This window comes from Microtus oregoni, unplaced genomic scaffold (genome assembly GCF_018167655.1).
Source record: "Microtus oregoni isolate MIOR12 unplaced genomic scaffold, Mior012 000009F_ref0000495, whole genome shotgun sequence".
Lineage (NCBI taxonomy): Eukaryota > Metazoa > Chordata > Mammalia > Rodentia > Cricetidae > Microtus > Microtus oregoni.
In genome coordinates, this window is record NW_024543068.1 from 11,604,893 (window position 1) to 11,629,488 (window position 24,596).

Sequence of the window (24,596 nt, forward strand, 5' to 3'; positions counted from 1 at the left end):
TCTTTCTACACTGAGTTTCTTCCTTAATTTACTTTCTGAAACAAGGTCTGACTGTTGTGTAGAGGCTTAAATACCACCCAGAAACCAAAGTCAGCTTCTCTACAGCCCCTAGGCAATCTAACAGTGCCTGCTGGGGACGTAGAGTTCTTAGCAGCCCTCCTGACCTTTCCAATTCCCTCAGGCGGACACTTCCCGAACACAATGGCTTGTGCCATTTCAGTGGCCCTCGTTTTCCTCTTCCTGGAACTGCTGGCCTCCTGGCAGAGGGCGGGACTGACTCCTCACACACATTCACAGCAAAGCTCACCTCTTCCTGCACGGCCAGCACAGTCGTAGTAACCCTGCGTCCCCACCATCACACCACTGCCATCTTCAGACACTCTCTGCTGTCTGGAGTACCATGTTTCTTTGTTTACTGTCCATCTTCCCAACAGACTGTAGGTTCCCCAGGGCCGCCTTGCTCCCCACAGCAATGTGCTAGGGCACAGCAGAGTCTTGGCACCGGGCAGGTGCACAGCAATGCCTGCTGATGGACTGCAGGAATAACCACTGCACCACTTCTGTGCCACTCCTGTCTACCTACTCAGCACTCACCCGCCACTTCCTAATCCTTAGGAAGGACTGGTTCAGAGATTCCCCTTGCACATGATGCTTTCGTGTCCTTATGGGGGTGAGACCCCAGCTCCTGGAAGGTCTCACATACTAAGGCTGAACTGCTTGAGTTCCTCCTCTCGGCCACTCTGCACTCGTAGAGACTGATGCCAACCAAGCATCTATTTGGCCTATGAAACTCCGAGCTGTACTATAGCTCAATCTCAGACAAGTTACTTCTCCAACCTTCCGATTCTGTGATAGTAGCAATGTCTAAGCAATCATTAGTTCACAGGGCTTCTGTGATTACCAAAGGAAACTGTGAAACCACTGACATTCACCTGGTATTCAGTACAAGTCAGTTATAAGCAGCTTGACGACCATCACTCTCAAAGGTACCTACCTTAGATTTCCATTATCCTGGAGAATCTGCATCAGATTAAATTTAGAGTCTGGCTCTTGAGTCTCAATTTTGCAGCACTGATCACCTTTATTAGTCCATTCGGCAACTTTCATGGAACTGTCTCTGGGCGAATTTTCTACTATAACAGTCAATGAAGGCGTGTACTTGGCTTGAGTTTCTGCAAGAGACCCTGCAGACTCCTCCTGGGAGGCTTCTTGCTCTTCGTCTTCGTTGTCTAATCCAACGTCTTCCTCCTCTTCACTTTCTGTCTCAGTTTTAATATTCATTTCAGCTGGTTGGGTAATCACTAAATGCGAAGAATCACTAATGTTGCTGAAAAAAGGATTAAAATGTCCTCTCTCCCAACACCATCCTTTTACCTTCCTAACAAAACCCATTTCTAAGTCAAACTAGCAACGAGACACAAAGTTGGCAGCAAGCACATCGCTCTCACCTTCTATTCCCAGCAGCCCTAACAGTGATCATCATTGGAGCTGAGAGATCTCATCACGCCCATGGCTTTCTTACTACTGAAGGCATCCCTAGCACAAAAGCCCTTGCCTGTGTGCTCTTCAGGATGTCAGAGGGGGTTAAAAAAACCAAAGTACCCTTCATGGAGACATAAGAGCAGGGGACCATCATTCAAGCCTCTTAGAACAGGAACCCCGTCTTTTGAAAATTCATCAATTAAACCCCAGTGACTAATGAGCTGCCTGACACAGGTGCTCTACCAAGAAGGGAACATGGGGGTGTCAATCTATGGGTCAGTTGGAAACAGATCTGTGCAGACAGCCAGAGTGAGAAATTCCATCTAAAATACTCATGCCGCCTGGCAATTTCAGGTCATCATCACTGGCGGGCAGCACTGCTCAGAACCCCACTAATCTGGACACTCATTATCCTCAAGTCTCAAGTATTTGCTTGATGGTGGAATGAGAGCAGGAGCCAAAACAGGCACTTCACTGTGGACAGTTTTCAAAGCAAGTACTAAGGAATTGGACACTTCAAAATTAAGTTTCAGAACGGGAAGAGATTACCTAGAGGAAAACTAACCTCATGTCATCAGGAAAGTTCTGACTCATTAGGCATTATGAAAGAAACTGCTTAACTGGCTCTGCCAGGGCCCAGATCATTCAGTTCAATGCTCACTGGCAGGTACCTGGGTATTTTGGCCTCATAGCCCTCAATCTGCCACTCCGTCGTCTACGTTTTCGCACCTCCAGAGACAGGAGCTTCCTCTCATAGAGAGCAGCATGCAGCTTGGCCTTGGAATTCATGCTCTCCACCTTCAGTTCTGGTGCGCCTTCAGTATTTATCCTGCAGGGAAACACAACAGAGCAGGCAGGCCTGTCAGAAAGCATTCTTCCTTAAACTGTGTGGTGGCATATGCCTGTGATCCCTGCACTTTCAGCATCGAGGCAGGGGGATCCTGAGTTCAAAGTCATCTATACAGTAAGTGTGAGGCCAGCCTCGACTACATAAGAGAGTAAAGTCCTCTTCTTTATTCTAAGACCAACCTTGAGAGCATCTGTAAGGACAACAGATTGTCATGGAAACCCTCATGAACACTAAAGGGGTTGCACAGGTAAATGGGAGTATTTCAATCAATAGTAAGACTTTATTAATGGTTTTCTTGAATTTATTAAGTGTTCTGAACAAAAACATGTGACGACGACATTGAAACACCTTTGAACACCTAGTAATACCGCCTAGTACTCTACTGCAGGGACTATATGTGCCATCCAAACCTTGTATCTTCAGAAGGACTTGGAGATAGCAGTAAGATTTTAATCCCAGCACTCGGGAGGCAGAGGCAGGCGGATTTCTGTGAGTTCGAGACCAGCCTGGTCTACAAGAGCTAGTTCCAGGACAGGCTCCAAAACCACAGAGAAACCCTGTCTCGAAACCCCCCCCCCCCCCAAAAAAAAAAAAGATTTTAACACTTGAGATAGAAAATGTGTTTTATTGTAGCTAATTACAATTTTCTCGTTAGTATTTAAACATTCTTTTGAATTATACAATAGTTAATACATGCAAATTTGGCAGCACAGCAATGGAAGAGAACAGATGGTATCTGAGATAGGGTCGTGGTACACAGGGGATTTTGCCTCACAGGGAAGTAGGAGTCTGCCCAGCCCATTGTTCCACAACCTGAGGCCACACCAAGGTTCCTGGCCTTCTTTGGCTTCTGTATAGCTCCACAGAGATGGGAGAGGGGCGGGATCCCTCCAGGTCGTGGGCAGAGTCAGGAACTAAGAGTCAGAGGCACAGACACGAGCTGGTGGCAGAGAGAAAACAAGGCCCAATCCCAGCAGGTTCTGAATGACGAGTGCGACAAGGAAGGGAGCTGGCGATTCCTAAGCCAGGTGTCAGGAAGACAAATCACAGTTAGGGATGTGAGTGATGTGGGACCCGGTCCAAAGGAGGAGTGGAAAAAGCACAGGGCTTTTGCCCTCTGAGCCATCTCACCACCCGCTTGCTGGTGGACAATATCGCTATGACACCCAGGCTGACCTCAATTTGGGCTCAAGATCCTCTGCCTCAGCTTCCCAAGTAATACAACTAAGAAATGTTCAAACTTATCTATTACCATACACCCAAAAACTGAACTGCAGAGCTCTGAAAATATATCTAGCCAATTAAATAATGAATTAATAACTGATTAAAAAGTACCATTCAAGCCATTCATTTACTAATATCTAACATGCTCAAATTCGGTAATTGTGTAGTCAAATGTGGTATCTTTATCTTAACACTCTAGCATGTTTCTTTCTAAAGACACATCTTCTAAAAGCTCAACAGGGTCCCAGGAATAGTAGCTCACATCTTTAATCCCTGTACTTGGGAGGCAGAGGCAGATAGATGTCTGTGAGTTAGATGACATCCTGATCTACAAAGTTGAGTTCCAGGACAGCCAAGGTGACATAGAGAAACTCTGTCTTGAAAAAAATCCAGATAGATAGATAGATAGGTAGATAGGTAGGTAGATAGATAGATAGATAGATAGATAGATAGATAGATCTTAACCTAGTTTGAGCTTAGTATTTTAGGTCACCTTAATTGAATGGGTGGAAGTTATATCTTTAAATTAAAGCCCAGTGTTTATGTTCATGAACTAAAGTCTACTGTATAAAAAATATTTCAATTTACATTGCTAAAGCATGATGATTCTTTAGAATTTTACTAAGTACACTGATACATTGTATTTTGTGAATGTCTTGTGTTCCTGCCCCTCCTCCTTCTGTATGGGTAGCATGCACAGTGTATGTATACATGTGTACCTGTATGGGTAGGTGTGTGCATAGACCAACAGACAAGACTGTATTTCTTCCTCTATTACTCTCTGACTCGTTCCCTCGAGACAGGGTGTCTTACTGGCCACTGAGACCAGGAAACCTTGTTTTGTAGGAAGTCTTTTATAAAAAACCAATACTCTGACTAGATTCAGTGCCCTGCACAATCTCTACTTCAGCTCTGTTCAGTCTGCATCAATGCTCTCCTCAGCAAGTTTAGTCCACTTTTCCTAAGCAGTCAGAATAACAGAATATCTTTATGAGTAACGGTTCCTAGCATCTCTCCACAGCATCCATCTCGTTCCTATCGGTCCTACACTCACGCCACCCCTCTCCCTCTGTCTCATGCTGCCACTCAGTGCTCTTTTCCTTGCTAATTTTCCATTTGTTTGGTTTAACTGTCTTACACTTTTTCTTACTTTCTCAATTCTACTTACTTTTAGTTACTTGACTCTGCTTTGTATAGTTTCTTAAGATGAACTCCAGATCTGTGACTTCAGTCCTCAGAGTCTTCCCTTTGCTTCTTGCATCTTTTCTTCTTCTCCTGAGACACAGTCTTGCTATCCGTAGCCCAGGCTGACTTTAAAGTCATGAGCCTTTGCCTTAGCCCCCACAGCAGCAGGACTGTGGGCACATCCACCATGCCTAGTTCAGTTTTTATCTCTTTAATCCCCTATACCACCAAAATATCCATATAAATATTAAGAAATGATAGCTAAAAATTGGAAACTGAGGCCCATTCATTTGAAATATTTTTTTTCCTTTTAGTTTTTAGAAAAAGCGTTTCTATACTATAGCCTAGCCTAGTTAAAAACTAAGTAGCTGAGGATGGTTGTGAACTCACCACAGCACTTGTACGTTAGTTTTTTTGTACGAGAATTACATGTACCAGTCACCATACTCAGCTTTTTTTTTTTTTTTTTTTTTTTTTTGGTTTTTCGAGACAGGGTTTCTCTGTGGTTTTGGAGCCTGTCCTGGAACTAGCTCTTGTAGACCAGGCTGGTCTCGAACTCACAGAGATCCGCCTGCCTCTGCCTCCCGAGTGCTGGGATTAAAGGCCTGTGCCACCACCGCCCAGCCCACACTCAGCTTTTAAATGCTCTTTTTGTATGATTTTTTAAAAATTTGTTTTCTTTAACTCCCAAATTGAGGGGAAAATACCTAGGAAGCCTATTCCTTGACTAAACGTTATAGAAAACTTAACAAATTTTGACTTTCATTTGGAAATAAGCTACAAGTAATTAATTTTAGTTTTTCCTAAAAAGGCAATTACAACTTCCTTAAAAGTTAAATTTATGCTTCAAAAAGGCTTGGGTGTGGGTGGCGGGTAAAGGCACTTCCTGTACAAGCCTGGCAACCTGACTTCGATCCCCAGCAGCCATGTAAAGAGGAAGAAGGGAAGCGGCTCCGCAAAGGTGTTCCGTGACTTCCACACATGTGCCAGGACAAAGGTACCCACCCACACCATACACACAGAGACACACACACACAACTTAAGTTACTGGATGATAATCCAAGTTTTAATTACTCGTAATGAAAAACAAAGCGAGACGCAAGTAAGTAGCTATACTGTCTTTCTTGTTATTTTGCTTCTGAAGAGGACAACGCAGACCAGGCACATGGAAATAGTTGAAATCTCTGGAACCTGCAGATATGTGGAGGATGAAAAGTTTCTGTGGCAGCTGCAGTCTTGACTGAGGCAAAGCCATGTTGGTCTTGCCTCTGGCTATTTTTTGCTCTGCCCAAATGAAACGCTACCTGTGTGCTGACTTCCAGCAGGGCCAGTCATATGCCTCAGGTATACCAAAGCCACAACATAAACATCGAGTCAGCATGGTCTTGGAGTCTTTTACCCCACCATGCAACAAATCTATCGTTATTGGTTAAAATGATGCACATATGGTTCCAATAAATTAAATCTTATACCTTTTTTTATAATATGTGGTCACAGAATACTTTTTCAATAGAAAGCATTTACATAGTGCCGCTAGTCATGATGAGCCAAACTGAAAAGAGTTATATAAGGCATGTTCGGTCTATGCATGGCTGCACATCATGCACATGGAAGGAATTTGTCAACTTCGAAAAATTAGTTACCGTGTTCTTCCTGTCAGCAAGCTTCTTCTTGGGTTTCCCCTGCAGATGTAGAAAGGACAGCAAGGTTAGAGAGCACCACCCACCCACTCACTGCAGAGTTCACACACATAAGGAACACATTCACAAACTCTTCAGTAGACTCGACATCTAAAATGGGGAACAGGCAAAGAACCTGCAGAGAAAAATGAGAGTAATAACATTTGTCCATCTACTCATAAAGCAAATCGTAATTATTACTCATGTCAGCGCGAAGGCAGTAATTACCTCCACTGTCATGCGCATGCACATGTGCATGTATGTTCCTATGTGTGTGAGCATGTGTTTGCATGTGTATGTGGTGTGTGTGCATGCATGTGTACATGTGTGCATGCATGTGTGTGCGTGTGTGTGTGCATGTGTGTGTGTGCATGTCTGTGTGCCTGTAGATGAGCAGGAGATGATACTTCTATATTCTGCCATGGTCAGGGCTAGGAAGGTCTACACTGGAGTTCAGGGCTTAGATCTGGCTACAGAACTTTTTGCTTTCATTGAACAATCTCAGAATAGGGAACCAAGTTCCGTTCTCATGGGGTTCCAAAGACTATTCATCAAAAATAGGCTTTTCACAACTAAAGAAACAAATCAGATTGTGTGTGTGTGTGTGTGTGTGTGTGTGAGAGAGAGAGAGAGAGAGAGAGAGAGAGAGAGAGAGAGGTTTCCAAGCTAAATGTCAACCATGCCTGCTAAACAGGCTTTTGTTTTTCCTTTTAAAAACCATTCTCATTCAATTTTCACACTTAACACTGGGGTGGGACGTGTTCCACAGTCTGACTTTCTATATTTAGTTCAGCACAATTTTATCATCATTTATGGTGGTTTGAATAGGAATAGCCCCCATAGAACCCTGCGTTTAAATGTTTGGCTCTTAGGGAGTGGCACTATGGGAGGTATGGTCTTATTGGAGTAGGTGTGGCTTTCTTGGAGGAAGTGAGTCATTGTGGAGGCAGGCTTTAAGGTCTCATATATGCTTAAGCTACAAGTACACAATCTCTTCTGCTGCTGCCTGTGGATCAAGATGTAGAACTCTCAAGCTCCTTCTCCAGCACAATGTCTGATTGTATGCCGCCATGTTCCACTAGGATGATAATAGACTAAATCTCTGAAACTGCAAGTCAGCCCCAATTAGATGTTTTCCTTTATCAGTGTTGCTCTGGTCATGGCATCTCTTCACAGCAATAGAAACCCAAACTAAAACATCACTGCAATGTTAATGTATCCACCACAAGACACCGCTCACCATGAAGCTCCCATTGCTGGCATTTCATTACTGTGCATACTTCCAAGCCAGCTCTAAATCCATTAACTTGTTCAATCAAATACTTTGTCATCTCCAAAGTGTCAATGGAGACACATAGTATATAAACTGTAGTATTTTTTAAAAGGCAAAAGTAATATAGATAATATTTACAGAAAACCAAGTGAAAGAGTTAAATTTTCACCAGGATGTTTTGTTTATCTTTTCCTATAATACTTTCCTGTCCCTGTTAGTGTCCTGATATGAGTGCGTCAGAAAACTCAGGATGACTAACTTTTAGCCCAGACAATGGTCACCTCCAAGGATCTATAATCATGGCCTCTAAGTACAATCCCAAGGGCATATTTTAATAACTACCTCCACTTCCCTCCAGGGATGTGTTCGGGTATAACTGTCACTTACGAGAACCCCGAGTTGCTAATTTGCATTCAGAGTTAAGACTATTGCCATACAACAGGACACTGGGTAAGATACTGTCCGTCAAAGCTGATCGAGTAGACGGAAAGAGCTGTGGGAAGGGGTGGAAGGTGGACACACCCAGCCCACAAGAGATGAGTGAAGAATCCGTTTGAGATCGACAAGAACCGTTTAATGTGTGAAGGAAATATCAATTCAGACTGAGAGAAGGGTTCAGTGAAATGTGAGGATGGGGAAGGAACACATGTCATTTCTTTCAAAGCATATTTTTCTCCCACACGATAGGTGTTGAGCGCTGACAACGACTAACACAAGAAAGCAGCCACTCAAAGGCCAACAGGTAAAGTCAGTAAACAAGAACTCTAAATCTAGTCCAGGAATGCACACTGCCTGGAGGAAGAAAGACTCAGCAAGAGCTACTTAGGGATGGATGGAAGGTATCACAACAAAGGGAGGTCTGTCAGGATAAGGAGGGAAGAAAAAAGCAAGAAAATGTGGCCCGATTGAGCTGTGGTTGGTATATAAACCTGGAGATGAAGCTTTAGAAGGTCACCAAGAATAAATCATAAAGGTATTTCTTTGCTAAACAGGGAAATTTGTTTTCCTAATAAAAAATTCTAAGAAGCTTATATGCAAGAGTTGTTAGCTGAAACCTACAGAAAGAATACAGAAATATGCTATGTTGGATGATGTAGTTCAATTAAATGCAGCATTTTGTCCATACAAGTTTAGGAAAATACACAATAATGTATTTCTGTTGTTTTAAAGACAAGGTGTCACTATATATACCATCTGGCCTGCAGAGCATGCTGACCTCAGACTCACCCAGCTCCGCCTGACTCTACCTCCAGAGTTCTGGGATTAAAGTGTGCGCCACCATGCCCAGCATAATAATGGGTTATAATAACTCACTTTCAAAAGAACTGTACTTTCTTCCCATCACAACTATTTTAAATGCTATAAATACCACTCACTGGCTGAAACCTAGGTGGCTGACAAGGTTACTGCTATATTTTACTAATGAATAAGACATATTTTTTTTTCTGTTTTTGGAGATATGGTCTTACTATGTAGCACTGGCTTCAAAATCCTGATCCTCCTGCCTTAGCCTCCCAAGTGTAAGACTCCAAGTGTATGATACCATGCCCATTCACATATAGTATACGCCACATTTCTGACCCCAAACAAAATGTTTCATAAATATGACTAGGCTGGTAGTTTCCAACTGGCCTGCTGTGCCTTCTTCCCCCGCTCATGAAAACTCGAAGTATGGAAAAGATCCAGTGTCAAGCATGGAGTCCGTGTGAGTTCTAAAGCAGAACAGATCTTGGAAGGAAACCTGTGCAGATGCCTATTTTAAGCAGCTAGTGAATTACTTCTAAGCATGCCTGGACAATGAAGGCTCACCAATTACATGCATACTTGATGCATAAAAGATAGGATTATTTTTTAGTTGACTGCTTTTTAATTGATAATAAAAAATAGTTCTCTAGGTGAAAAGAATGAATTATGGAGACGTTATATAGTGCAAAAAGCTGAAAAGATTTCAAGACAAAAAGATTTGAAAAGAAATATATCAATAAAACATGAAAGTTAGTCAAAAGTACAAATAGTTCCTGGATATGAAAGAGGAACTTTCCCCAATAGGTACTAAATATAGTAACTCCTGCCTATGATCACAACAAATGATAAACAGAGCTAGAGACTAGAAGACAAAGTTTAAGGAACTCTCAAGAAGCTAGGCACGGTGGTTCACATCTTACTTCCAGAGGGCAGGAGGTTGAGGCAGGCTCTCCACGAGTTCAAGTGAAAGTCCAGGTCAACCTGTCTCAAAGAAACCACAGAAAAGACTAAAAAGGGAAACGGAGAATATAGCCAAAATGTTTCGGTAAAATTCCATAGAGAGTCCCAAGAGGGAGGAAGGAGGCTATTCCCACTGAGAGTCAGGACTGAGCTGTGGTGCAAAGTCAGAGCACTGACAAGGGACACAGCAGGACACATCCTGCTCAAGAGTCTGACCTGCAGATAAAGAAACCTTGGCAAAGTTCTCAGTCCAAACTCCAGTTTGTATGCAAAGATCTGGGGCTGTCTTCCACGCAAATCCAAGGTCATCAAAAGCTATGCGAGTGGTTATTCAATACTACTTAGCAAAAATACACAGACTTGAAAGTGCAATTCAAGTTTCTGTAATAACCAAAAAATTGCAAGAGATGCCTGGAATCTGGATATCCATTTTAAGACTTTCTCAGAAAACAAGACATATCCTTAGAGAGAGTTTCTTCACACAACTAAAGTGCTTCATTAAAATAATGGGTTGAACTGTTGTACCGTGTGGTTATTCTGCATGGATGATAAGCATCCACAGGGGTACACGGGCCCTGGTAGCTGGGCCATCTCAAGTCCAGCCTTTGCTAACATCAGCTCCCAACTCCCCTGGTACTGCGCTTACCAGGTGCCATTTATGAACCTTCCTCGTCTTCTGATCCAGTAACCCTTTTGTGCTTGAAAATCAGATGATGACACCATTTAAAACTGCCCAGAGCATTCCTCACTCTCTGCTTTCTGGCTACAGATGCTGTAGTGCGCTGCACCATATTCCTGCCTGGGTGGCTTCGCTGACATGATGAACTGGCTCTCAAACTGTGAGCCAAAATAGACCCTTTCTACGGAAAGGAGGAAGGGAGGGTGGGGGAGGGAGGGAAGGGGAGGGGAGGAAAGGGAGACAGGGAGGGGAAAAAACAGAAAAGGGGAGGAAAGGAGGAAAGAAGGGAGGGAAGGAGGGGAGGGAGGGAAGGAAGGAAGGAGGGGAGGGAGGGAGGGACGGACGTATGGAGGACAAACAGCATGCAAAAGGTGCTAAGTAAGAATCTTCATTTTAAAGAAAGAAGGGAAATGGGGCATCTAGTAAGACCGCTCAGAAGATTTTTATGGCTTAATTTTGGGTTTTTACAAATATCACAAAATGCTGAGAACTGTTAACACATGCTGGAAAGTGAGCTATACAGTGGGTTTTGTAAAAGGCCTTTTCTACCCCAGGCCCTGCATGAAGACTTGGATATGCTGCTACTCTTCTTTTACATATGTTTTCTCTTAAGCTTGTAATCGAGTTCTAGACATTTAGCTGAGCAAATTCCTACCTGTCCGGGAAAAGGCGTGTTGCCAGCATATAGTTCATGGAGGTTTTGTGTTCGAGGTAGGACCTGCAGGACAAAGAAAGAAATTATTTCTTAAGTTTAGTGCAGGTGGGAAAAGGCAGAAATCAAGCACAAAACTGACAGAATGCTTATGTACTACTTCTAAAGTGCCAAATGAGGAGATGGTTGTTAGGAGTAAATGATAAACAATTAGAGTAAGAATAAATAGAATAAAAAAGAGGATTTGACTTAGAAAACAGAAGGCAACATTATCTTGTAGATTAACCAGAGGTGATAAGACTACATTCAAAATGTCACACTGAAAGACAAAAAGCAAACTAACCAAGAAATCATACGCACAGACAGGACAAGAGAAAAGAGGAGCATTCAGTGCTTCTGTGCTCATCACTGTGGGGGGGCACACATTTCTTCTTGTAAACTTTCAGAAACTGGAAAATCTGTGTCAGTAATTCATTCACCTATTTTCCACACAGCTGCTGAATGTGATTCTGCAACACCAGCCAGACGGGTCTCCTAGGAGCTTTCTCCTCCCACATCTCCCATGGACCCTTTGCCTCTAAATGGAAACCTTCCCAACATAATGGCTGCACAAGTCCACCCAGTCACACAAACCCTTCCTTGACAGAAGCACTCTTGAGTCTCCGGGTTTCCTCCTCTGACCTGAGAGACATGTCACATGCTATCTCCGAGAACACTTCCTCCAGAAAAGCTGCATGATGCAATTCACCCCCAGCACACCCAGAAGACGCATTCAAGAATGCCAACAGCATAGCCGTCTCTGACAGTGACAGACCAGGAAGAAGTCAAATGCCCATCAACAGAAGAATGAAATAGCTGCTTCAACATGCAGGTTAGAGGGAAAGGTGTTCAAAGGGAATGAGCTCTAGCTATGTGAATCTTGGTAATATGCTTAATAAAAAGAGCAAGATTATATGGAACACATACTTTCTGTCTGGCAAATGTTCAAAAACAAGGAAACAAACAATTCTGCTTCTAAACACAAGAGGATAACTGCTATATGCACAAAAGTCAGAAAAGTATACAAAATACAGAAACAACTGTTTTTTCAGTCTAACAAATGGTGGCACAGGGGGTGATTCTTTTTTTGTTTTTTTATTTTTTTTTTCTTTTGAGACAGGGTTTCTCTGTGTAGCTCTGGCTGTCCTGGAACTTGTTCTGTAGACCAGGCTGGCCTCAAATTCACAGAGATTCCCTGCCTCTTCCTCCTGAGTGCTGGTATTAAAGGCATGTGCCACCACAGGGGGTGATTCTTATTAGGGAGAAGTAACAGAATTAATTCTTACAAGTTCTCTGCCTTTCTTCCTGCAGGCAGTTTCCAGAGCACCCATCTCATCCCTCTGAGATGAAAAGACCTGATCAAAGCTATAAAAAGTACTTAGATTTGCAAGGCACTGAAGAGGGACAGGCTATGCAAGAGAAAAAAATTCCCAAAATAATGAAAGGTCCCATGAATTTTGGGGTACACACCAATCTGCTCAGGCAGAAGGTAAGCAAAAGGCAACGGTCAGAATATAGAACAACCAAAACTAAATGTAACTCAAATACTGCTACAGTTTACAGGGGGCTGAAAATTAAGTTCCAGCTGCCAGAACACAGGGATCTTCTTGAAAGCTGGGTCATTTCATGTACACCCCAAAAGTGTCTTGTCAGGCAGATATATGCTGGGCTCCTATTGAAGGAACCCTAACTTTGCCATTACAATGTTCATGCTGATCTACAAGTAACACAAGTGCCTCAACAGAAAATTTTAATAGGATTTAAAGTAGGCAAGGAAATACAAACACCAAAGATATAGCATTAAAATGTATAGCATCTAATCAAAGTAACTGTACATAGAATCCCATAAGATCCCATAAGATCCCATAAGCCAGTGCTTATCAACATGTGGGTTGTTACCCCACTGCGGGGTCAAAAGATCCTTTCACAGGAGTTGCAAAGCAGATATCCTGCATATCAAATATTTACATTAAGATTCAAAACATATCAAATTAGAGTTAAGAAGGAGCAACAAAATAATTTTATGGTTGGGGATGTCACCACAACATGAGGAACTGTATTAAGGAGGAAATGCTAAGAAGGTTAGAAACACTGTTATAAACTAAAGGAATGCCAACCAACGGGCCCAGAAATGGCAGATATGAGTAAAAAGAAAGAATGATGCAAAAAACCAAAAAACAGGAGGCAGAGACAGGTAGATCTCTGAGTTGGAGGCCAGCCTGGTGTAAAGAGCAAGTTCCAGAACAGCCAGTCTCAAAAAACCAAAAAAAAAAAAAAACCTCCAAAAAATACAAATAGGACTTCTATATACAAAAAAAAAAAAACCCAAAAACCCAATACTAGAAATAAAATGTTCGCTAAAATTATTATTAGAAGTTAGGACGCTGCAGACAAACGAAAATTGACCTTAAGAAAAAAAGAAAATTGACCTTAAAGACAAAAAAAAAAAAATGGCCATGGCATACCACAGCCAAACAGGTAAAACAACCATAAAACAATAATCTTAGGCTGTGGCGATGGTTTAGTTGGTAAGTGCCTGTTGGGTAACATGAGGACCTGAGTTTAGCTCCCCAGCAGCCATATCCAAAGGGTAGGGCAGTGTGTGTGCGTATCTGTAACATCAGAGCCGAGTGTTTGAAAACAGACACCCAGAGTTCATGGCCAGGCAGCCCGGCCAAATTGAAGAGCTTCATCAATGAGAGACCCTGTCTCAAATACAAACAAACAGGCCAGAGGGACGGCCCAGCAGGTCAAGGCACTTGCTACTGAGCTTGGTGACCTGTGGTCTACCTCTGGGACCCACGTGGTAGGAGAGAATCAATTGCTACAATTCATTCTTTAACACCCACACAGGCTGGGATATACACACACCACTGCCCCTCCCCACAATATACTGATAAAATAAGCAGGAGAACAATCAAGAAAGACACCTGGCATTGACCTCTGACCTTTGCACACAGGTATACATGTGTGAAAACAGACCCACATGCACACTTACACAAGCCTCCATCCACACCCTTAGAAGGAAGCTGAAGGTGGGGGCAGCACGGATACCGCAGAGTCCTCCTAAGAATAAGCATGCCAGGAGACAATGGAAAGACCTTCTTTTCAAGTACTAGAGAAAACAGTGTCAACCTAGAAGTCTATCTAGAACTTGTCAAGAAAATCTTGCAAATGTTGAGACAAAAGCATCTGCAGAGAACCAGAAGTGGGCAACGTGATGCCATCAGAGCGGCACAGAAATGTCAAATCCTGGAGGAGGAAGTGCTTCCATGGAAACACAGAGCAGAGTATGGAAAGTGGCAGTGTAATTGTAAAGAGAAGACTTAAATTTCCTTACATTTCAACTGACTCTTCCAGTGAAAGTAACAATGTAGTTCCAGGGGACTTAGAAGCAAAATACACACCAAGAATAACACAAGAAGGACAGGAGTACTATGGCTGTAAAGACCCTATATTATACATGAAATAGTATGTTCTTTGAAGAGTACTTTGCAATAAATAAAATATATGATAGAGAAATAATAGAGAGGTAGGATAACTTATTAATCAAAAGATGACATAATGACATAAACCAAGAAATAAACTAGATAAATAACACAAAAAAACAATAAAATGAGTTATTTTCTTTAATTACTTACTTGTATTTCCTTTTTGCTTGATTTTCATTTTTATTTACTTTCTGACAGCCTCGTGTATGCAATGTGTGCTCTGATTATCTCCATCTTCCTTTACCCTCTTATCCTCCATCCTTTCCCCTCTGAACCCCTTCTTCCCAACTAGCATGACTTGATTTTTAAAAACTTTTTATTTATTGATTTTATTTTATGCATGTGTACCACACATGTGCTCGGGGCCCATGGAGGTCAGAAGAGGGCATTGGATCCTCTTGAACTGGAGTTATGGATGGTTGTGAGCCACCATGTTGGAGCTGGGAATTGAACCTGGACCCTCTGTAAGAGTAACAAGTACTCTTAACTGCAGAGCTAATTCTTCAGCCCCAGAATTATTTTTCCAAGATATACTAAAGATAATATCAACAAACCTTCAGCTAAAGCAATGAAGAAAACAAAAATGAAAAAAAAAACAGGATGAAAGGAGAAATCACACTGGTTAATAGAGATGCAAAGAATCATGGCTGGGGTGTAGCTGTTGTTACAGTCTGCTGTGGGATGGTGCTCTTGTACACTGTAAAGATTTGTCACTCGTATTGGTTTAATAAAACGCTAATTGGCCAGTAGCCAGAGAGGAAGTATAGGTGGAGCAATTAGCCTAAGAGAATTCTGGGAGGAAGAATGGCAGAAATGCAATCACCAGCCAGACACAGAGGAAGCAAGATAAGAATGCCTCACTGAGAAAAGGCACCAAGTCATGTGGCTAAACATAGACAAGAATTATGGGTTAATTTAAGTTGTAAGAGCTGTTTAGTAATAAGTCTGAGCTAATAGGCCAACCAGTTTGTTATAATATAAGCCCCTGTGTGTTTCTTTGGGACTGAACTGGCTGCAGGACCAAGAGGGACAGAAACTTCTGTCTATAGGAGTTTGCATCTAGCAGAGCATGCACACAGCTCTGGATTCCATCTCCAAAACCATATAAACTGGACCTAATGGGCCAAAACTGTAATTCTAGCACTCAGAAGGTAGAATGAAAAGATTAGAAGTTTAAGGTCATCCTTGGTTTTATAGCAAGCTTGAGGCCAGTTTCGGATATATGAGATCCTGTTTCAGAAAAAAACAGGAGGGGATGCTGAAGTGAAGAGATGATCCAGCAATTAAGAGCACTTACAGAGGACCCTGATTTGGTTCTTAGCACCCACATCAGGCAGCTCAGAAGGACCTGTGATTCCAAGCCCTCTGTTGGCCTCTGCAGGTGCCCACATTCACATGCACAAACCCATACAGAAACACACAAACAATCATACACTGTTTTAAATCCTGATCACAAGGAACTATTAGGAACAATTACATGCCAACAAACTGGATAATCTAGAAGAAATGAGTAAGGTCCTATGCACATACAACATAGCAAGATTTAATTATGAACAAATAAAAATCTGAACGGGTGAACAAAAAGTAAAGATATGCAACCAATAATAAAGTCGGAGGAGGAGGAGGAGGAGGAGGAGGAGGAGGAGGAGGAGGAGGAGAAGGAAGAGGAGGAGGAGGAGAAAAGGAGGAGGAGGAGGAGGAGGAGGAGGAGGAGGAAGAGGAGGAGGAGGAGAAAGAAGCTGCTACCACCTAGGACCTGGTGACAGTAAGGAAGGGAACCAACTAGAACTCTTCAACATCTTGGGTAAAAGCATTAAAGAATATCACCACTGGTCAATTACTTATCAAATTCTACTCTAGGCATTTACTCAGGAAAAATGGAATTTTAAGGGCACACAAGGCACAGCCCATGAACACTCATAGGGATTTTCTTTACAACAGCCAAATAATGGACACACCTGCCCATGGTAGGAAAATGGATAGAGAAACTGTGATAGATAACACAATCAAACAGAACACAGGAATAAAGACTAAATTACTGCTTCATGTGACAACAGGCATGAACCTCAATAATACTGTATGAGAAACAGAAGCCAAGTGCATAAGTTACAAAGACAGTCATAAAACGCAGCTCTGCTGACGCCTGAGGCATGGGATTAAGTGGAGGGGACTGTCAAGGGTCATAACGGACTTAGGAGGTGTCCTGTGTAATGGTTGTGGAGTAGTTAAATTGGTGTTTAATTTGCCAAAAGCCACCATCAAAATGAACACTTAAAATGGAGGCACTGTATTTACTGTCTGGAAACTAGAACTGAGAGCTTATCAGAATGAACGATGTATTATTTAGGCACACACAGTGAGGACAAATAAATTCTCAGATCAAAATGATAAAAAACAAAATTAAGGGCAGAGGAATGGTTAGGAGGGAGATAGCGGATTAAAAATGTCGGGGTGGGGGGTGGAGAACTGAAGAGATGGCTCACAGGTAGGGAGCACTTGCTGCTATTCTCGAGGACCTGTGTTCAGTTCCAACACCCACATAAGGCTCAGAACAGTCTGTAACTCCAGCTTCTGAGAATCCAAAGTCTCTACTCATGAGACCATTTGTAGTCACGTGCACATAGCTACATGTACACATATCATGTAATCAAAATTAATAAAAATGAATCTTAAAAAATGGGGAGGGAGCCCCAATACATAGGTGGGTTAATTAGCATTGATGGCCATGTTCTTGGACTTATTAATATTGTGGTTTGTCTTTTCTCCCCTCTCTTTGAAGTCTGGGTATCAAGGAGCCCACGGAGGCCTTGACTTCCCTATGCAGCAGGGGGATGACTTTGAGCCTCCTGCCTCTCCCTCCTGAATCTGGAAATGTTAAGCATGCATCACCATGCCTGGTTTGTGGATTAACTACTGCTTTAAAAAAGGTAAAACAGCCGCCACATTGGAAGCAATAACAATGAGTCACAGACAAGCTAATTCTACAGACTCGAGGTATAACTAGAAGAGAAAAAAAAGGCAGTCACCTCACCCATATATTTCCCATGTCTCAGATGTAGGAAATATGCGGATAAATCCTCCTCTCCGGTCATTCTCTTCCTTTACCCTCCGTAAAACTTTGATCTGGGCGGAGGAAGAAAGAACAGAGTAAGACAAAAGAGCACCTACTCCGAAACCTGTGGCCGTAAGACAAAGGCAGAGTTACATGAAGAAACCAGCAAACACGTGTGCAAGAATTAATGATATTCGGATGTCTTCTAAGGAGAAACCTCTATCTAGAATCTTTCTCCTTTCGGGGAAAAACATGAATTTGTCATGAGTATTAGGAATCACAAATTTGCAATGAGCACTGTGCTAACCCACAAAGGCCTGAAATGAAATAATCTTTACCTCCTCCATTGACAGACCAAGCACAGAACCGCCTAACTTCCCCGGCACCTTCTCCCGGGCTGAGGCCACAAGGTTTTTCATTTCTGCGTCACTGGCAGAAAGTGGACGGGAACGCTACAAGGGAGAAAATCAAAGCAAGGTTGAAGGGAGCAAGCTCCATTATTGCTCCCTTGCTCCCCACTCAACATCAAATCTACAGCCCAATTTCTAGAATTAGTCACTCAACACAAACCCCCAGGAAACAGAAGGAAAACAAACCACTAGTGAACTCCAAGTCAAGACAAGAAATGGCAGAAATCAGCTAACGCGCAGAAACAAGCAGGAAACGTCGGGCATGCTGGGTAGCTCCTCAACGGACACTTAGTCCTGGTTTTGGGTATAGCCAACATTTTTGGGGAATGAAGAAAAAGTAGCCCCACAGAAACAAGACTGTGTATTTATTCTAGTAAATAATTATGTTCTCTTTAGCACTGGGAGAGGAGAGTTGGGGGACCTGAGAAAAGACACCAAGGAATACACTTTTCTTCAAGCTGGGTGCGCTGGGCTGTTTTAGAAATCGAAAGGGAAACTCCTGAGAGCTGAATCATCAGTAAATTTAAAGTAGAGCTCCACCGAAAATCCTACCACCCAGGCAGCACTGTGGCTGCTGGACATCACGACTGGATGAAGGCTGACTGCCCCGAAGGATGGCCCTCATGGACCAACAGATAATCTGGGTTACGGCTGTTTCCACAACAGGAACAGGAGTCTGAGGACCATGCTTTCAGGGATTTTGATGTTACACAAGCAGAAAAGTGGCAGGGGCCAGAGTCAAATAGCCTGAAGTGTGAAAATACACTACTACTGACACTGATGAAATAGCTGATCAAACATAACACACACAAATGTCAAGGAGACAAAAAAGAGAGAAATAATCGAAGAGCTATAGGCATGAAATATCTTTCTAGTTTCCTGGAAGAAACTACCATCAAGGAGAAACAGGTCAACTGTAAGCAGCTAGTACTGTCTTTATGCTTAGACCAGACATGGGTGTTTGTGAGTCTCCAAAATTCATGATGAGGACCTACCCCTCAACTGATGGTATTTGGAAATGGGACCGTTAAGGGGTAATCAGATAAGGTCATATTCATGGTGCCTTAGAATTAGTTCCATAGAATTAGTGCCAGAGACCTTACTCAGTCTCATGTGCTCTCCCTGATGTGTGCAAACAGATGTGCTCCGAGTAGGGAATGAAATGTCTGCCACCTACAGTCAGGCCTCAGAAGAACTTCTACTTTGCTGGAATCTTTGTCTTTTTGCTTTGTTCTGTTTCCTGGTTTTTCAAAACAGGGTTTTTTGTGTAGTCCTGGCTGTCCTGGAACTCACTTTGTAGACCAGGCTGGCCTTGAACTCATAGAGATCACCTATGATCTGCCTCCCAAGTGCTGGGATTAAAGGCATGCGCCACCACTATCCCACCCGGAATCTTGTAAACATCCCAGTGTCTAGAACTATAAGAAATAAATTTTCGGCTAAGTCACCAAGTAACATATTATAATGGTACACAAACCATGGATAGGTTTCCCTTTGAACACAGGAAACTATGTGTAAAACACTCATCTACAAACTAGCATAGAAGTAATAAAAAACTAGACTTTATAACTAGATAGTTATAAAAGTCCCATGACAAGCTACCTATATAATGAAAGAGTATGAAATCAGCATTTATTTGTCTAGCTTTTACTGTGGTATCTTCAAAATCTAGAGAAGTAAATCAATAAATAATTGCTTTAGAAGTGAGTAGCCATGCTGGGATATAGCCCTAATATGTTCAAAATTTAAAACTGCAGAAGAATTTTGGGGAGCATTTGATTTCCTTCAGGCTCTAGGAATAAAGTGAACTGTAGTATGCACCAAAATCCAGCTATAAAAGGGAGAGTGTAAAGATCCAGAGAGGAACATGTCACTTTTGCAAGTCTCTAAAGTGTGAAGATTATTTAGCAAAGAAGAACTGATATAGTAGAGAAATGGCTTGAGGACTTTTCGCATCACCCCATCCTACTTACTGGTTGAGAAAACAGACAAGCTTATCTAGTTCCGATCATGAAGCCACATAGAGCCACTGGCAATGAGTCTTCCAAAATCAAAAAGCCATCCTGTCTGATCCTAATGGATTTATTTTAATGTTGGGGGAAGTTAGTAGATGAAACCCTGGGCCTTTCTGTATGCTAGCAACTTCTCTACTGCTGAGGTATATCCGCAGTCCTTGATGTCTTCGAGAGAGTATCTCAGGCTAGCCTAAAACTAGTGATCCTCCTGCCTCAACCTCCCAAGTACTGATACTACAGGTGTGTATCACCACACCTTGCTGTTAAGGGTACTTTAAAGTCATCTCAGATAATATAATAAGATAATAAGACATATTACTCAAATGCCTGGATGCAAATGAAGACTTTCATCGGCTGTCTAGAAGAGACTGCCATGCAAAGGCACTGATAAACTAAACCTGCATTAGGTGGCTAAAGTGCTGAGAGCGCTAATTCCTAGAACAGTTATCAGGGATGCATCGTGTATGTCCAGAAACACAGGACACGCCAATATTAAATAACACCTAATGACGACTTCCAACTTCACTTCTTTGTAGCAGAGTTTTAAATAATCATTGGATCCTAACCTAATGCTCAGCATTCCAGCATTCCTGTAAAGAATGAATTAGCACCTAAAACGCTTAAGTTTTTCTACGCTAACTTTCAAGAGATACCTTCTACACTCCTGCGTACACACACAGATCCTTTCTTACTTACATCCCACCTCTTACACTCGTGTGTGAGAAAAATCAAAGTTTGGGAGTGCCCCAGCACACTAGGACACCAAAAGCAAGGGGGGGGGGGACAGATTGATCTGCAAAACCATCATAAATATAAAAATCAGGGAGGAGTGGGGGTACAGCTCAGTGACCCTCAGTGCTCGGCTAGCATGTGCAAGGCCCAAGGTTCTTCCTATTACTTAAAAAAAAAATAAAAAATTAAATAAAATAAAAAAACAACTTCAAGAAAAAGCAGTCATCTGTGGCTTTAACTTAAGTCCTTCCACTGCATCCTCTGAGTGGTAATATGATAAATGACACATTCCAGCAGGCTGTGGACTGCTTAGAAACAAGGCTCCACTGAACTGAGAACCCACTGGCTCCGGGAGATGACAAGCTATGTACACCACCAAGTGCTCTGATAAATTTTAGAGCGCCAATTAGTGTCCAGGTAAGAATCTGCCATGCAATATGCACCACACTTACATGACCACGGGCAGCACTCTGGATTTAGAATCTACCCAGAGAAGACACGTTTACGCATCTTAGCATCATTGTTTGAGGAGGAAGCAACTGAACATAAAATGGTCAAGACAAAGGAACAAGTACCCGCACTCAGTAAGAGCAAGTGGTGATTACAAACTTTTTCTCGCAGTCTAAAGAAGGCTGCCAAAAACCTGACAAAATGGAGATTCGGCAAAAAGGTGAACTGCCTGAATGACATCAGAATTGAAGGTAAGAAAATATGAGACAAGAGCAATGTAAATAAAAAGAATCTACAATTCTGTATGTGAAGTGCAGAACTCAACAGCAAGTAAAGGAACCTAGAAATAGCTCAACTCTTTGTGCTGTGACTGGCTATAAAGAAAATAAAAGGTAAACACTGAAAAGTGGTAAACACTGAAAAAGTTAAAGAATTAATGCTATCAAATGAAAGAAATAAAAAGATCATGTATCAATAAATATAGCTTCTTAAAGATGACTTCAAAATAATCAGAGCATACATTGAAATTAGTTAAGTGGGCTGTGTTACAAGGAAATCAGATGAGCTATCTAAATCTCTGGAATTAATCTAAGTCAGTAGGTCTGAGAGAATGTGTTTTGTTAAGAGAACTGACTTTAAAAAGAACACAAACCCAACAACAAACTTACCCAAACCTCCTATAATTATGTCTGAAAAACTATGAAGCACTGATGTGGCACCAGAGAACCAGAGAACAGTAACTGAGGGGCCACCTTAAAAACCGTGTCTGGGTAACAGATGCCCAGCAAGGCTGACTCAGACCCTAGTGAAATAACAGACAAACATGGGAAGAAAAGACTCAGGGTAACTGATGCCCCAGCAAGGCTGACTCGGACCCTAGTGAAATAACAGACAAACACGGGAAGAAAAGACTCACAGGTACTTAGGGTTTAGTTTGCTCACAAAGGATAACAATATGGAGACTGCTTTATTCTAAACATGCCTTAGAAGCAAAATTTTATATATATATATATATATATATATATATTCTTTTTTAATAGGATGGCAAAGACTACAGCAGACACAGGAAGGCTTTAGTGTCTTTGGATTTTATAGAAGCATTTGAGAAAATTTAATATATTTATACCAAATTTTATTTCCAGTCAGGGAGTTATTGTTATAATAAATATAATATACAGCAAAAAATGCAAAATGTTAAAAATGTAAGTAGAGCATCATATAAACGGCAACAAATCAGGAAGTATCAATGAAATGTTATTGAAAATCTTTCCTAATGTTTGAAAACAACTATGAGCTGATGACCATGAAAGTAAGACCAGATACTGATGCTGGGGGTAAAGCAATCAGAGAGGACTGAGAAGTATAAAGGGCACTAGACCTTCTGGGTGTGAACCGCAGCATCCTGCTGGTGTTTTATACTTTCTTTTTCACAAGAATTCCACACATGTATGTATTCGTCCCATTTGGCAGGTGTGGGCCCTGAGTCCCAGAGACTTCAGGAACCTCCCGGAGGTCTAGCAGCTCTGAACTTAAATCCAGGTCCCTCTCCTAAAGTTCGCCTGCTTTCCACAGAACCATCGCAACCATACAGTTCATTTTCCAGCAGGTTTGAACTACAGGCATTTCAGACAGGAAATAATGCAGATAGAGATAAAAGAATAGAAAGACAGGCACAAAGCAAGCAATAGTAGAGGCTGTATAATCTGACAGCCACGGAGCAGGTCGACATGCGCAGAAATGCCTTTTCTTTCCTCCCTTTCTTGATCTCATCTTAGCTCTGATAAGAAATTAGGGGGACACTGAAGGCTTCATTTCCAGAAGAACAGTGGCAAGGAGAAGTAAAGTTAAAGAATTCCACATTTATAAAACAGGCTTAATAAAGCCAGAAAGGCTTTACATCATGTAGGCCAGTTTAAATATATAACTAGAGAGAGGCCTTGCTACACAAAACAAACAAACAAACAAATCCTAAGCAACGAAGCTACATGTAAAGAACTGAAAATGAATGACACAGGGAAATTAAGATGGGAATTACACATAAGGACACTGAAACCACCAGCACACCATGCAATGTTCTCAATGCTTGCATCATATGAATTAGTTCAAGTGCTATTTAGAACGTAGGCTCTTTGTCTGGTTAGTCATTTGGTCTCTGTATCTTACTATGGGCAGCGAATAATATTTAGACAATTACTAAATATGAAACATTACATTCTGTAGAGTTTTGAATTCTACCATCTATGAAATACACATTATAGAATCAAACATGACACTAGACATCGTAGGACTTTTCTTAGCCATATAAATCATCTTATTGGAATCAGGAGTTAAGGAAGCTGCCATTCAGGCTTCCAGTTTAGATAATGCACCAGAGAAGAGAATGTTAGGATAACTGCAGCAGAGCTTCCTACTGCGCATCAGTGGGAACAACCTGCCCCTCAGAGGAGCAGAGGGAAGAGATGACCTCCAATTTAACACACTGCAGCAAAACGGTGCCAAAGTCCCAAACTGAACAACGCCAAGACACTGGCAGTCAATTTCAAAAACTGCTTATACGGACAGTAAAGGAGCAAAAGTTGCTCGTGTCGGAAAAACATCTGTGTTATTTTAAAGGTCACATCTAATTCTGGCATGCATCTAAATTCAGTTACAAATCGCTGCACATATCAAGTAGCAGCTGTGAGAAAATGCAGATAAACCCAAGACTCAGTGTGAAAAGAGCTAACACTAAGCCGCTGGAGTGGCGTGCTTCCTAAGATACCTGAACCAGAGAGAGCTCCTCTCTGCATTTTAGTATTTTCTTTCCAGAATATTTTGGGGAAAATAATGGATAAGCTCTGTTCATCATTTCAATCCAACTGTCTTTCCCACAGCAGAATCATCCCGGGAACTGATGACCCCAAGCTACTGCGTCCTCTGTTCTCATCGTCTATAACCAAGAAGATACTGGCGCATTTCTTTCCAGGCATTCTAATTGTGTTCTCAGATCATACAAAGAGCAGGTTCACGATCTACATATACCGTGAAAGTCCAAGGCTAAAAGGCTTTCTATTTGAGAAATGGGGATTAAAACCGAGTCCAGGCTCCAAATGACCTAGAATGCACTCGTGTGATTTTTGTTGGCTGAACCTATGCAGATACTGGATGCTATAAGAGACAAAAGAAACGGGATAAAGCC

The 24,596-nt window shown here is 41.9% G+C and overlaps 1 protein-coding gene across 13 annotated transcripts in view; it reads right to left on the reverse strand.

Moving 5' to 3' along the window:
- Nucleotides 1-24,596, reverse strand: part of Ttll5 (tubulin tyrosine ligase like 5) — a 256,731-nt gene that overhangs the window by 163,035 nt on the left and 69,100 nt on the right. For all 13 annotated transcript variants that reach the window (XM_041658029.1, XM_041658025.1, XM_041658034.1 and 10 more), the window contains 6 exons: nt 18,150-18,263; nt 17,791-17,882; nt 11,233-11,295; nt 6,385-6,423; nt 2,154-2,311; nt 995-1,301 (listed from right to left, as the gene is read on the reverse strand). In XM_041658029.1, coding sequence (XP_041513963.1) covers nt 995-1,301; nt 2,154-2,311; nt 6,385-6,423; nt 11,233-11,295; nt 17,791-17,882; nt 18,150-18,263 — 773 coding nt within the window. The remainder of the gene's footprint in view (nt 1-994; nt 1,302-2,153; nt 2,312-6,384; nt 6,424-11,232; nt 11,296-17,790; nt 17,883-18,149; nt 18,264-24,596) is intronic.